The 13,847-nt window shown below is 43.4% G+C and overlaps 3 protein-coding genes across 4 annotated transcripts; 2 read left to right on the plus strand and 1 right to left on the minus strand.

The window, feature by feature from the left end:
• The first annotated feature begins 1,460 nt into the window (after positions 1–1,460).
• On the plus strand, positions 1,461–5,028 carry LOC133896803 (transmembrane 9 superfamily member 9-like). Of its 2 annotated transcripts, none has more exons than XM_062337440.1 (7): positions 1,461–1,727; positions 2,481–2,645; positions 2,735–2,844; positions 2,928–3,033; positions 3,141–3,253; positions 3,341–3,494; positions 3,636–5,028. In XM_062337440.1, exons 1-7 carry the CDS (start codon positions 1,614–1,616, stop codon positions 4,791–4,793), a joined length of 1,920 nt encoding a protein of 639 aa, XP_062193424.1. In that variant the 5' UTR covers positions 1,461–1,613; the 3' UTR covers positions 4,794–5,028. The 2 variants fall into 2 exon arrangements, with proteins under 2 accessions (XP_062193424.1, XP_062193425.1); XM_062337441.1 differs by having other exon boundaries at positions 3,147–3,253.
• A 131-nt stretch (positions 5,029–5,159) lies between these two features.
• LOC133896807 (basic blue protein-like) lies at positions 5,160–6,304 on the plus strand. Its single transcript, XM_062337445.1, has 2 exons — positions 5,160–5,652; positions 5,850–6,304. The coding sequence occupies exons 1-2, from the start codon at positions 5,508–5,510 to the stop codon at positions 6,206–6,208; spliced, it is 504 nt and encodes a 167-aa protein (XP_062193429.1). The 5' UTR covers positions 5,160–5,507; the 3' UTR covers positions 6,209–6,304.
• LOC133896806 (probable protein phosphatase 2C 70) lies at positions 6,162–12,156 on the minus strand. Its single transcript, XM_062337444.1, has 11 exons — positions 11,985–12,156; positions 11,665–11,816; positions 11,089–11,152; positions 9,970–10,078; positions 9,726–9,870; positions 8,900–9,025; positions 8,689–8,812; positions 8,437–8,513; positions 8,303–8,355; positions 6,682–6,736; positions 6,162–6,606 (listed from the first exon to the last, which is right to left on the minus strand). Exons 2-11 carry the CDS (start codon positions 11,779–11,781, stop codon positions 6,424–6,426), a joined length of 1,053 nt encoding a protein of 350 aa, XP_062193428.1. The 5' UTR covers positions 11,782–11,816; positions 11,985–12,156; the 3' UTR covers positions 6,162–6,423.
• Positions 12,157–13,847: the final 1,691 nt, after the last annotated feature.

Below are 13,847 nucleotides of genomic sequence, written 5' to 3' on the forward strand. Positions count from 1 at the left end.
AAAACGTTGACTGGAGGGCTAGTCGCTCTCAAAATTTTGATGTGATTTCAAGATGTCTAGTTATATTATGGAGTTTACGCTGTTTATTTTTTTATAAATTCTACAAAATCATCGCGTTCCAAACAAATACAAGTACATGGCTTTACAACACAAATGGGGTACCAATGTGTATGATACAAATTGCTTAGACTACATGTGAGAAGCTTTGTAACGGAATAAAGGCGTTGATGATTGCTTGATTAGCTGCTTGTTTTGGCTGGCTAAAGGCATTCTTTGCTTGACTAAGAGGAAAAGATATTAGACTAGAACTTCTAGAGGATTTGACGTCTTACTGTTTTCTCATACTTCTACAGTAAGTTTCCGATGAAATTACTTTGAACAAGAAAATTTGGCCGCTTAATCAACTAGTAAAATACTGTTAAGAACTATTTCCATTGTGTGGCAAAAATCTAACTGATTATGATTGGGCGCCTGTTGTTTTTATATGTTTGTTTGCTATTGGAATGAGGCTTTGATGTAGTGTAGTTAGAGAAGCAGGGAAAAGAAACCATCTTGTACCCAAGCCAGGTAAAGATGGCTAGAGAGATGACAAACAAATATATCATGGAAAGAGAGGGGAAAACAAAATATTCACCTTTCTGAAAAAAGAACCGTTAAGCTTTTATTTTGCAAATACTCTTTGTTTTATTTCTTTTTTCTAAGCACCTCTAGCCATTAACCATGGTGTTACAAAACATGGGAATGCAGTTTAAAATGCGAATTATGCGAAACAAATACACTGTCTTTTTTTTTCTTATTTCACATGATTGAAGGTGATTGATAATACAAATTTGGCGAAATGACATGTAAATTTGAGGGGAAAAAAGGTTGTTCTGCCATATATTGATGGGAAAAGTGGCTTATGCTAGCCACCATTTGTTTTACTAAACAAGCAAGATATTTTAAACCGTAACATGACGCAGAAAAGGACTACCATGGAGGAAAAGGAAATTGTGTCTTCTGAATTTTGCGAAAAGTGCCTCAGGCAATCTTTTAAGGCCATAGATTATCTTTAAAGTACAAGAATAAAACCTATAGATTATCTCAATCAACAATTCAACATTGGAAACAAAAAAAGCCATGATCATGCTTCGCAACATCAAATTAGATCATAAAACCATATTAGCATTACATAATTTACGGTAGCAACATCAAATTAGAGTATAAATAAAACCAAGCCATGTAATGCCAAACTCCATCATCGCCGGCGCCGGGTCAGACCCCAAACAAGCATCACGCCCCTCGCACGTGCCGCCTCTGCCACGTCACGACGAGGTCAAACTAACTGAGGCCATCCAAGAAATTACGAACTTCTCCAGGGTCCCATGCGTAAAGACCCAAACAACGGGACTATCCGAGTAATTACGAATTTCAATAGGGGCCCAAACGCAAAAAACTATTTATCGATAAAACCACCGGGACGGGAAGATCCACCCGTCGCCCGAACGAAGAAGCTTCCTTCTCGCGCGTCGTCGTCGTCTCCGCCCCGCCGAGCCTGCGACCAACCCACCGCCTCGCCTCGCAGATCCGGGAGCCTAAACCGTCGGGCGGCGACTCCCCCCACCGCCTCTCTGATGCGGTCGCCGGCGATGCTCCGGTGGGCAGCGGCGCTCGCGGTCCTGCTCGCCGTCATCGCGCCGGCCGCGGGGTTCTACCTCCCAGGCGTCGCCCCGACTGATTTCGCGAAGGTTGGTTGGTTCCCCGCCGCTTCCCTTCCCTTCCTCCACCTGCTAGGAATGGCCGTGTCCGTGTTGGGAGCTGGATCTGGTCAACGGGGTGGCTGCTCACGAGTTGGGGTCCACAGATCCAGCTCGAGGGGTTCGTGTTTCGCGCGTACCTTCCACGATTCGTTCATCCAGCTCAATTAGTTTCGTTCCATAGTTGGGCTTGGGAATCACATGGTTGCACCTTGATTCGCGCGTTTTTTCAACCTTTCACTCGTGGTAGCTGCTGTTATGATCTCTGTCCCGATCTGATCTGAAACACATTCGCTATATTTTGGTGTGATCAGAAGTTGTGACCTGCGTGGAAAAGTCGACACACGCCATTGTGACCTGCGTGGAAAAGTCGACACACTCTTAACACATAACTTAAAGTTGTCTTCTTCATGATGCTCATTGATCCAAAGGTCAAGTAGAAGCTAGACTTTGATATGGTTTCTGCACCACTACTAAATAATAGAACTGAATTTCGGCTCCTAAGTCCTAAATGAGATGCTAGATCATGTAATAAGATCTCTTGTAGAGGGTTACTCATAGTGAAGGATTGACATTTATTATGTTAATATCCTGTGACAAAGTATTAGTTAGTGACATCATAGCATTTTATTCTGCTAGGAACTGCTTTCCTAATTTGTCCTGTAACGAAGTATTAATTTGTGACATCATAGCATTTTATTCTGTTAGGATTTTTCCTAAACTACTTTTGTAATTTGTCCACAGGGTGACCCACTTCAAGTGAAAGTGAATAAGCTGACATCGATCAAGACTCAACTCCCCTATACGTATTACTCCCTTCCATTCTGTAAGCCGACTACCATAGTCGACAGTGCTGAAAATCTTGGTGAAGTTCTTCGCGGTGATCGCATTGAGAACTCTCCTTATTTGGTTAGTACTTTATAACAGAGCAAACTAATTGAGGTTTATGTCCTGGGTTAATGTGCCTGATTTCGAATTTGTCATTTCATGAGCTGTAGTTTCAAATGAGAGAGCCAAAGATGTGTCAGATTGTCTGCAAAGTAACCATCACTGAAAAAGAAGCCAAGGAGCTCAAGGAAAAGATAGAGGATGAATACCGTGTGAGCATGTAAGGAATATATTACTGTATAGGTAGTCTTGTGCTTCTGTTCCCCTGTTAATTTTCTGAAATGACATGAAGTTGCTTTACAGGATTCTGGACAACCTCCCACTAGTTGTTCCTGTTACAAGGCAAGATAAAAGCACTGTTGCTTATCAAGGTGGATATCATGTTGGTGTGAAAGGCCACTATGCAGGAGTAAGTCTGTTGCTCAGTTAATGCTTCCCTTTTCTTTACACATGTGATTTTTTTTTATTATCTTTTCATATGGACTAAAATATTCTCATATACAAATGCTTTCTCAGGGCAAGGATGAGAAGTACTTCATCCACAACCATTTGTCATTTTTAGTGAAGTATCACAAGGATGATGATTCAGAGCTTTCTAGAATAGTGGGATTTGAGGTCCAACCATTCAGGTTTTCTTTCAAATTTGCTTGGTGGTATTAAATTGTCTTGTGCTTTTTGAAATGGACCTAAGGTATATTTGGTATATATTTTGCCAGTGTCAAGCATCAGGTCGACGATAAGTGGAACGATGTAAACACTCGTTTGACAACATGTGATCCTCATGCGAACAAGTTTGTAACAAGGGAACAGCCTCCTCAGGAGGTTGAAGCTGGCAAGGATATCATATTCACCTATGATGTTCACTTTGAGGTACTAGTTTGGGATTCAGGAGTTGCTTAATTTTACTTTTGTTTCTCCACTGTAGCATGAGCGGTTTCTTACAAACTACTCTTTGAATGTTAAATTTGCTTCAATGATGATTTTTCATGGAACCTTCCATTACATTTGCAGGATAGTGAGATTAAGTGGGCCTCCCGCTGGGACACATACCTGTTGATGACTGATGATCAGATTCACTGGTTTTCAATTGTGAACTCTCTCATGATCGTGCTTTTCCTATCTGGTATGGTGGCCATGATCATGCTTCGCACTCTCTATAGAGATATCTCTAGATATAATCAGCTTGAAACTCAAGAAGAAGCACAAGAGGAAACTGGCTGGAAGCTTGTTCATGGAGATGTGTTCCGTCCTCCAACCAACTCTAACTTACTCTGCGTTTATGTTGGCACTGGTGTCCAATTCTTCGGCATGCTGCTAGTTACAATGATTTTTGCTGTGTTGGGTTTCCTTTCTCCATCAAACCGGGGAGGACTGATGACTGCAATGCTTCTAGTCTGGGTTTTGATGGGGTTGCTTGCTGGCTATTCTTCTTCACGTCTCTACAAGATGTTCAAGGGTTCAGAGTGGAAGAAGATCACCCTGCAAACGGCATTCCTATTTCCAGGGGTTGCATTTGTTATTTTCTTCATCTTGAATGCTCTTATATGGGGGGAGAAGTCATCCGGTGCTGTTCCTTTCACCACTATGTTTGCCTTGGTCCTCCTCTGGTTTGGCATCTCAGTACCTCTTGTTTTTGTTGGGAGCTATCTTGGGTTCAAGAAACCTGCCATGGAACCTCCAGTGAAGACAAACAAGATTCCACGACAGATCCCTGAGCAAGCTTGGTACATGAATCCACTCTTCAGCATTCTGATCGGTGGCATTCTCCCATTTGGAGCAGTTTTCATTGAGCTCTTCTTCATCCTCAGCTCCATCTGGCTGCACCAGTTCTACTACATTTTTGGCTTCCTCTTCCTTGTATTTGTCATCCTCATCATCACCTGTGCCGAAATCACAATCGTGCTCTGCTATTTCCAACTGTGCAGCGAGGACTACATGTGGTGGTGGAGGTCTTACCTCACCTCAGGATCCTCTGCAGTGTATCTCTTCTTGTACGCTGTGTTCTACTTCTTCACGAAGCTGCAGATTACTAAGCTGGTGTCTGGCATCTTGTACTTTGGATACATGCTTCTCGCCTCCTATGCCTTCTTTGTGCTGACTGGCACAATTGGTTTCTGCGCCTGCTTCTGGTTCACGAGGTTGATTTACTCCTCAGTGAAGATTGATTAGGTGCCAACACGACAGAGAATAGCACATGTTTCAGAGTCTGAGTCATGAGAACTGTATGACAAATGTGAAGTGGGGAATCATTCCCCCTTTTTTTTTCCAGGTTTTTCAGTAAAGTTGTTTTTTAGGATTTAGTTTATGAGTGATTTATGTTGTGGTCCGATGAAATACATTAGTGAACTGGAACTGAGACAAATATAAGGGTAACACATTGTGATGGAGTTGTTTCTTTTGACAATTTTTTTTTGTGGGTCACTATAAATTCAATTCATTATGACTGGTATGCTTGTACCGGTTCAGTTGCTCCAGCACCAGAATGAGACACCGTGATGGCAACAATGTAATCACAGTTTTTTTGATATAGTTGCCTCTTTCATTTCCAATCTTGTTTCCGGCAATGGGCATTTGGTGTGCTCAAGTGTTGACATTTTGTAGGTGCCTTTTATCATTAAATCATTATGCTACCTTCCAAAGTTTGCTTGCAGCATCAGTAATTCATATTGTGGTCTGCATGATTCTATCACGGGTCTAGAGGACCAAGGAGTGGTGGAAACATCTAGTGCTGTAGCTTCTGGTTTGGACAAGACCGGAATAGAGCAGCTTCTCTTTTGGCTGTGAGCTTCGTCCCTCTCTTGTGATCGGTGATCGCCGGAGTCGCCCGCGCCCCCACCCACCAGATTCCCTTTCCAACCGGGAGAGTGGACTGCGGCGCCAAAAATGGAGGCGGCCGTTGTCGCCGTCTTCGCCGCTGATCTCTGCACCGCGACGGACCACATCGTGGGCGGCAACCACGGGTGGAACACCCAACATCAACTACTCCCTGTGTCCGGCAACCAGACCTTCTACATCGGCGACCTCATCTGTAAGCTTAGCTTAGCTGCCTCTCTTACTTCTCGTTCGTTCAATAATCAGGACCAGTAGAAATTACCAAAAACCAAACAAGAAACCCTTCGCCCTGCTGTATTAGATAGATCCACTTCGTTCGTAGGTGACTTGAGCTCCACTCGAGGATTCCATTCGATGCTAACGCTGCGACTGGGTGTGGTTTGCTGCGCGCAGCGTTCCGGTACCAGAAGGGGACGCGCAACGTGTTCGAGGTGAACAAGACGGGGTACGACAACTACACCATGGCCGGGGTCGCCGGCGACTGGGCCTCCGGCAAGGACTTCATCCAGCTCCCCGAGCCCCGCCGCTACTACTTCATCAGCGCCAATGGCTTCTGCCAGCAAGGCATGAAGTGCGCCGCTGCGTTGCTGCCTAGTGTTGGGACTTCGGAGCTTGATTCCCAGCATTCTTTGATGTGTCTCACAAAACCAGGTCCAACAGCCAACACGCCATGTATTATACAGGTTGTGACGACTCTGAAGACTAGGAAGAAAAGAATAAACCCTATAAGAGATTGTCGAATAGAAATATAGAATGCCTTTCTTATATATACACCACTTGCTAATCCTTGTCGATCGCCCACCACCGGTTAGAGCTCCACGGCACGGTGAGCCTACTTCAATGGGTCGTCTGGGGGAGCCATCAAGCTCGCTGTTCACAAAGGGAAGAGCTCAAATTCTGAAAGAGGAACTTGGGCCTAAGATTTTGGTGACTGGAGTATATGTAGTTGCGTCAGCCGAAGGGAAGCCTACTTTGGCCGCATCTCTTCTGAAGTGGCTGCAGATTGCACGGCGCTAGAAGTAGCAACTGACGAAGCTGCCTTCTTAAACTGAACAATGATCGCGGTCATATTATCGCATCCTTCGCCACCAGATGTAGGTGCCAAGCAACGGTCAAGCAACTTCTCACACACTGTGGATAGCCTGTCCTCCTGTGATTTTTTTGGACAGATGATGACAACATTTGGAACGTAATGTTATCAAACACAGCTATGTGCTAAACTTACATTGTTTATGTGTTTATGTACAAAATCAACCACTTCTTGACTTGACATGCAATCCCTGTCACAAGAAAAATTGGGTCTCAACAACTCAATATCAATCACAATAATACAAAAAACAGAGTAGACAGCACTCTTAAGTGGAATTCACCAATTAAATTTAACGCAAAGTGCTAATGTCGAACTTATCTCTGGCTGACAGCATGGATAATGAATTACCAAAACGTCGTTTTGCAACCTCAAGATAAGGAATTCTGCTTGTATATAGTCTAACGTGTTAGCTCTATGGCATGGAACCATCAATGCCTTATGCAATCAACTGCAATAAAGCTCCCAGTACCATCAGTCTACGTTTGTCTAACACCACCTGCTAAATGCACAATATTTGACCCTTGATGAAAGCTAGAGATGCTTGCTTTGTTTGACCTGCCCCTCATATAGATCTAGGCATCCAGCTGATGTAGATAAAACAAATAAGCATTCTCCAATTCGAATTTCATTAATAGAGTATGTCTGGATACACATATCCATCTCAAAGTCAGAAGTTTGCTACAAAACTGCAGCTACATATCAGCAACTGCAAATTATCTCCAAGAGTGTCACACCCTTGATTTCTCAGAGAAAAGCAATCCCCCCCCCCCCCCCCTCATAAGCTCAATTTATGTGTTACTCTCAGAAATGCTTTTAAGATAGCCTTTGCAAATTGAATCTTGCATCAAAAACTAGATTTCTGCAAAACCTAAAGACTCTACAGTCTTATCCTTGATCTACCTATATGCATCTAATGTCTCCCATTAAGATAGGACTTGTTGAATACCCTATATACTCACACTTGCTATTTGTGAACCCAGTTGATCCAGAGGCCGATTTCGTTGAAGGAGAAGATGAAGAATATAGAAGCTGGTTTCGTCTGCACTCAAGTTGCCTGTAGGGTATAGGTCGTTTTTGCATTATTTCCGTTGTACTGTGAGGGTTTATTTAATTATGTCTACGTGCCTTTATTGTAATGAACTCTGTGATGTACCCTAATATCATACTTAATCGATGTATGCCTGTGATGTCTACTTCTATTGGAAATATGTGCGTACCAGCTACTGATCCTAAGACTGGTATAAGTTGCACAAGGTGACCCGAAAGAGAGGTCCGACAAAGAGACTACCTCTCATCTGAATTAGATGGACGGTGTCGCAAATGTTGATTAAATATATATGCTGTTACATATTTGATATCCTTATAAAAAGTTATAGTGTTCTAGCTACTTAAGGTTCACAGCTGCTAGTGCACTAGACTTCCCTTCTGTCCAAATTTCAATACTCAGGAGCATTTGCTCTAACCAATAACATTTTCAAGGCAATAGGTTCATGGTTGATAAGATACTTTTGCACAAATAACATTAAGCACCATTGGCTAGTGAATAATTATGTTTCCTAGGTTTGGCAGAAACTCTTAAATGATAAGCGTGCTATGGATGGTGTCTGTGATGGCCATTGCAATATGTAGTGTCCAAACGAAGTCATTGCATTGTATATTTTTAGTATGACGCAAATAAAACGAATGCCAAGGTTTATAAGAAAGTAATTCAATTATAGTAACGAGTCTGCATTCAGGAGAGAACTTGATATCATACCATATGCCATCACATGCTAAAACAAGGAATTCATCATCCTCAGAAAGTTTAACCTGATCAAAAGCCAAAGCAATCCTGAGTATATTTTGTTCAGGAAAAGGAGATACTGACAGAAAGGAACGGGCAAAACTCACTGTTTTCAACTCAGGTTCAGCTGTCACAATCTGTCTCTCGGCTGGCAAAAACTCATTTTGCTTCAGTTCCATGTCACCTAGAGGAAACCCAAAAAAAAGGCTGTATGTAACAACAAAATATTTTCTGCTTGAGAAAGAGAAGAGCTACCGATTGCCCTTGTCGTGTTCAAACTTCCTAGAGGAAAACACAAATAAATAAAAAGGCTGCAAGTAACAACAAAATATTTTCTGCTTGAGAAAGAGAAGAGATACCCATTGCTCTCGACAAGTTCAAGCTTCCATTGACCCGCCCAGCAACAACAAATCCACCAGCACTCAAAATCCTCTCCTTTTCTCCCTCAAGATCTGGTTTGTGATCTGTTGACAAATTGTAAGCCTGCACAACAGATGAGTCAGCGAAACATATTCTAGTATTTATGTTTGGCAATTAGAACTAAGACTGAGTCATGGAAATCTAATGTACCTGACCCTTCTGTGAGATAACACACCGGGAATCCCCGGCATTTGCAACAATGATTTGATCATTTCTTATGACAGCCACACAAGCTGTGCTTCCAGATGTTGGCCCAGGATAGTTCGAATTTGGTCCCTGCTACAGTAACTTTGTTACAAGGGTTCAGGTACGTTCTATATCTATTAGAATTTAACCAAAAATAGAAAAAAAAATGAAATAAACAAGGGTACATAAAAGCCCAAATACTGCATGTGTTGCAAGCAACATCCATATAACAATATTTTTATTTATTTATACGAAAGGACTTTGGATAGGGTACATTAGAGAACATGTAATGTTGAAATAATGGCTACAATGATGTTCTGCAGTATAGTTGTCAGTCTGTCACCAAATGGCCTTAGCTCATTAGATGTGTTCGGCACTTTAGCCTGACCAGATGGGAATCTTATCTACTGATGTCTAACCTAGACCCAAGTCTGAGAAGCAAGAATATTCAGCAATGACTTGATCTGTTTTGTTCTTACAGTTTCAAGATATCTACTAGAGAAAGGTATCCTGTCAGTTGACAAGATAAGGATATTAAGGGATCCGCGATCTGCTTATGAGTAATGGACACTGAGAGTACTACTCCCCACATCCCTTTTAAACCCATGTTTGAATATGGGCTCAGTTAATAAGCATACAAGGAACTTTTATACCATGAAATGTGTATTCTAAGAAACACAGAAACACTACTTCAGAGCCTCATGCCAAAAAAGGTGATGACTGGAATTTCACACACCAGGAAGGCAGAAAAATAATGTTTGACGATGAAAAAGCAAATGAGCAGTTTTACCTCCTCAGGATCCCAGCTATCCCCTAGGTTATTTGAATCTCCACCCTTGTTGGACCATATTATGCCCTCCAGCATACCCGTGAACTTGTTTCCCAGCTCAGTCAGTTCTCTCCATCCCCTCTGTCCTTTCATCATCTCATCCATTCTGAAAGAGTAAAATGTTATGAAGGTTCACTAAACCACCAAAAATATGTCAATTTTACCCAAACTGACTCCATTCTAAACCGAGAAGCGTGAAATTCACCTTAAGAAAGCTTTGTGGACAGAAGTAGATAAATCATCGGATGATGATGCTTCATTTATGAGAACTTGCTTGTGTAGGTGCCTCGCACAGAATTTAGAGACGGCTTTTCCTAAAATAACAAGGGGTAGTATGTCATGCTACCAGAGAAAATAATTGCTTATCTGACACATAACTACACGACAAAGTACACAATCATTCCCAGCAAGGACACGTGTGCAAATTTACAAGTGATATTTACGGTATTTACTGCTTACAGCTACTCATTAAAACAGAACTGTAGAACAGTTTGATCATTTGACTTGTTACAGCCACATTAGGAACTTAGTATTCTGCACAAGCAAAGTCCAGAATCGCACCAAATGAGTGCTAAGTTGTTAACGAGGTCTAATTGAGATCATTCCCATATTCAATACTGCCCGTTTGTCACCAATAGTCATTGGCAGATACAAGGAAGTTTCTTCTGTGGGGGCAGATACTAGACGCTAGGCAGGCAGCAGGGTAGCACCTAGCACCTTATCATAAGGCGGGCTAGGCAGCCGCCTAGGCGGCGACTAGGAAGCATCTATACAGGCTAGATAGCCAGTTTCTGAAACAGTGTGGGCGGACAAGTTTCGAAAATGCCACTTCCCGTGTTCATTTGTTGTTATGTCTAACAAACCAAAATGGCGCAATCCTTTGCAAAACTCCAAAAAGGACAAATAATAAGAACTTATAACAAGTGCTCCTAAGAAGCGTGTACAGGACACTCCTCAGCTAGTACATTGATATGTACATACGTCCAATACTGGATGTTAGGGTCAGCACCGTTGCCATGGTTATGAACATACGCAATAGAAAATCAACAAAACCCATGGCCCATAGCAATATTGCTGCAGAATCTTACTGCACATCTATTTGGCGCATGACTACAATACTGAATTTCCCGTCCTTTCAATTACACTATTATATTTTAAGAAGCACCAATATATCTAACTAATAATTGGATAGAATGAGTGAACTTAGATCATGCTAATCCAATGAACAAACCCTCTCAGAAGCTCAAACCAATGCAGATTCACTCGGTAGTCAGTAGAGCTGAAGACAATAACATAACCTGAATAGAAAACAATCAGGATTTACCTCCATGGCCATCGTAAACGCCAAAAAATGATGTGCAGTCATCGAGGTCTGGCAAAGCAGCATGCTGCAAGTAATACACAGATATGTTAGGTTTTAAAGCGGAATGGCCGTGCTTATACAGATGATTCCTTCAAAGTGGTGTAAACAAGTAAGCAAAGCTAACGTGTGCCAGCTTCCGTCATACATCATCAGGATCAATTTATCAGACGTAGCAGTGAACTCCCAATGCGAGTGTGACATGTTGACAAACCGCTATCTGGAGCTTTTCGCTTACAGGGGAAACGCCATTGGTCGAATCACGACAGAATTTATTCTAGATTGTCAGGTCGCCGGACTATCGGAAACAACAATTTGGCACTTAATTCGTCATGTGAATCTACACAAAATGAAAAGATCGCTACATGGACTCTAAGCAGCTGCAAATTTCCACATGTACAGATGCATCTCACTCAGAACCAGTCCCCAGTTGAGTTAGCATCGAACAGAAGAGTGGAATGCTCTCACCCAAAAAGGAAATGCGTGGACCTCTCCATCACGGGTGTTACAGGAAAGCGCAAGGAAGCAGAAGCAACTCACCGCATCCTCCATGGCGGCCCGCCACCCCTGCATGGAGGAGAGGCCGAACCGGAGGCGGTGGTTCTCACCATCGGCTGAGAGCTTGTCGGTCTTCGGCGTGCTGAGGTAGACCCCCATCTTCTCCCCCGCCCAAGCGCACCAATCCCGGCACCCTGCAGCGCAAACCACCGAGCCCCGTCGTCAGTCGTCACGACCCAGCACGCATTCCACCGCGACGCGACGAGATTGGTCTGAGAACCCCAACACAAGCTCCCCGATTGCCACCGTGCCGCACGAGATCACCCGATGAGTGCGATTGGGAGGAGTCAGGAGCAACTTACGAGGAGGAAGAGGAAGGAGCGGCGGCGGTGCGACTGCGAGACGACGACGAGGAAGCGGAAGCGGCGACGCGAGAAAGAGACGGTCCAGTCGGGGTGGGTCGTGTATTTGTATGCGGTGGGGATGCCGTGCGGTGCGGTGGGGGCGGCAGCGGCAGCAGAGAGAGAGAGCCGGGGAGTGGGGGGGGGGGGAGATTCGGGGAGGATTGCGTATCTCTATTTTCTATTCACCGTCAGCTCACACCCATCTCGCATCTCGGCACTAGTTAAATTATACCTTCTAAATCCATCTAATTTTTTTTATATCTCTCACTCTAATATATTATCCATATTTCATCCTCTATATTTTACTAATAGAGTCAAAGTCTATATCGACCAGATCAAAATTAGCTTGGCCTAGCTCGCACAGTGCTGGCCTTGACAGTGAGGACCGCGACGGGGCACTAGGGGCCTCAACACGCGAAGGGGTCTCGTTTGGGGTCAGCCGCCCCGCTGAGGGGAGATCAGTGACGGAGGCAGGAGAAGCTGTAGTGCGCTAAAGGATAGTCAGCTAGGGGTCAGGCTGAGGACCTAGCTATGGCCCAGCCGGCGACGACGCTCGGTCACCGTGGAGATTCGCGTCGGCGATGGGTTAATGACAAATTGATGCACGCCAAAGTATGGTCGTGGGTCAAAGAATCTCACCGAGCACTTGGTTGACCGCAACAAGTTCTGCAGCGGTGGCTCATCGGTGTGTGACAGAGGGTCTCGTTGGTGACAGAGAAGACAGTGGAACGAACTGTTCACCAGGAAAGTGACCAGATCCGCACGGGAATCGGCTCGAGATGCTCCTACGTCCTCTTACTTGCTTATGGAGCTCAGGCTTGGCAGAAAATCGTCGACGGCGCGTTGGATTTGGGCTTAGCGGCGATTGTGGTCTGCTCTACTCTCTTGTAGCAAATATAGCCCTCTTAGAGAATATATGTGATTTTGGTGATTAATAAAAATATAGTCAATAAGACTAACATTTTTATCAAGTATATGATTTAATAGGTCTTATGGATACAACAAAAAAGAAGTCACTAAAGCCGGAACAAAGGGAGAAATGAATTAGACTTATTTCATGAATTTTTGATATGATCAAATGGGATGGATTTCTGTACAATCATGTAGAGAACTTCACAAGCTTTCCATAGAACCCAAGATCATCAAAATCGGAGTCTGGGGTGAAAAGTTATGCCCAAAATACATAATACTGTTCTGCTGAAATTTGTCTCACTGGATGATCCGGTGCTCATAACAAAAATAGTCCGGTGCTACACCGAATAGTTCGGTGCTCACAGAGAAAAATGGTCTGGTGTTCAAAAAGAACTGCACCAAAGTCTATATGCCTCACCGGATGATCCGGTGTTCAAAAAATGAACTCACCTGACTATTTTCCAGAGAGGTCGCAAAATGACCCAGTTCACACCGCATGCACATCGGATGTTCCAGTGTTCACAATGAAAAATACTCCGGTGTTCAAAAAATGGCAGTGGAGTTCCAACGGTTAATTTTTAGAGAGTACACACCGTATAGTCCGGTGCTTGTAATGTTGCATAAGCCAGACCATTCGGTGAGTACAAAAAGAATATGACCGTTGGAGCAACGACTAGTTCACTGAGTTATGCCTATTTATACCCCTCCACTCAGTCATTTGAAGGTGATGGAGTTCAGAGAAACTCTTGTACAACTAAGAAGACATCCAAGCCATCTAAGAGCATAAAGTGTTCATCCAAGGCGATTAAGCACATCATTAGTGAGTGATTAGTGCTTATAGGCCTGGAGAGAAGAGTTGCTAGGTGCTGCAACCTAGAGTTTGGATCAAGGAGTGATCCAAAAGTGTAC

This window comes from Phragmites australis, chromosome 17, assembly GCF_958298935.1.
Source record: "Phragmites australis chromosome 17, lpPhrAust1.1, whole genome shotgun sequence".
In the NCBI taxonomy this organism is placed as follows: domain Eukaryota; kingdom Viridiplantae; phylum Streptophyta; class Magnoliopsida; order Poales; family Poaceae; genus Phragmites; species Phragmites australis.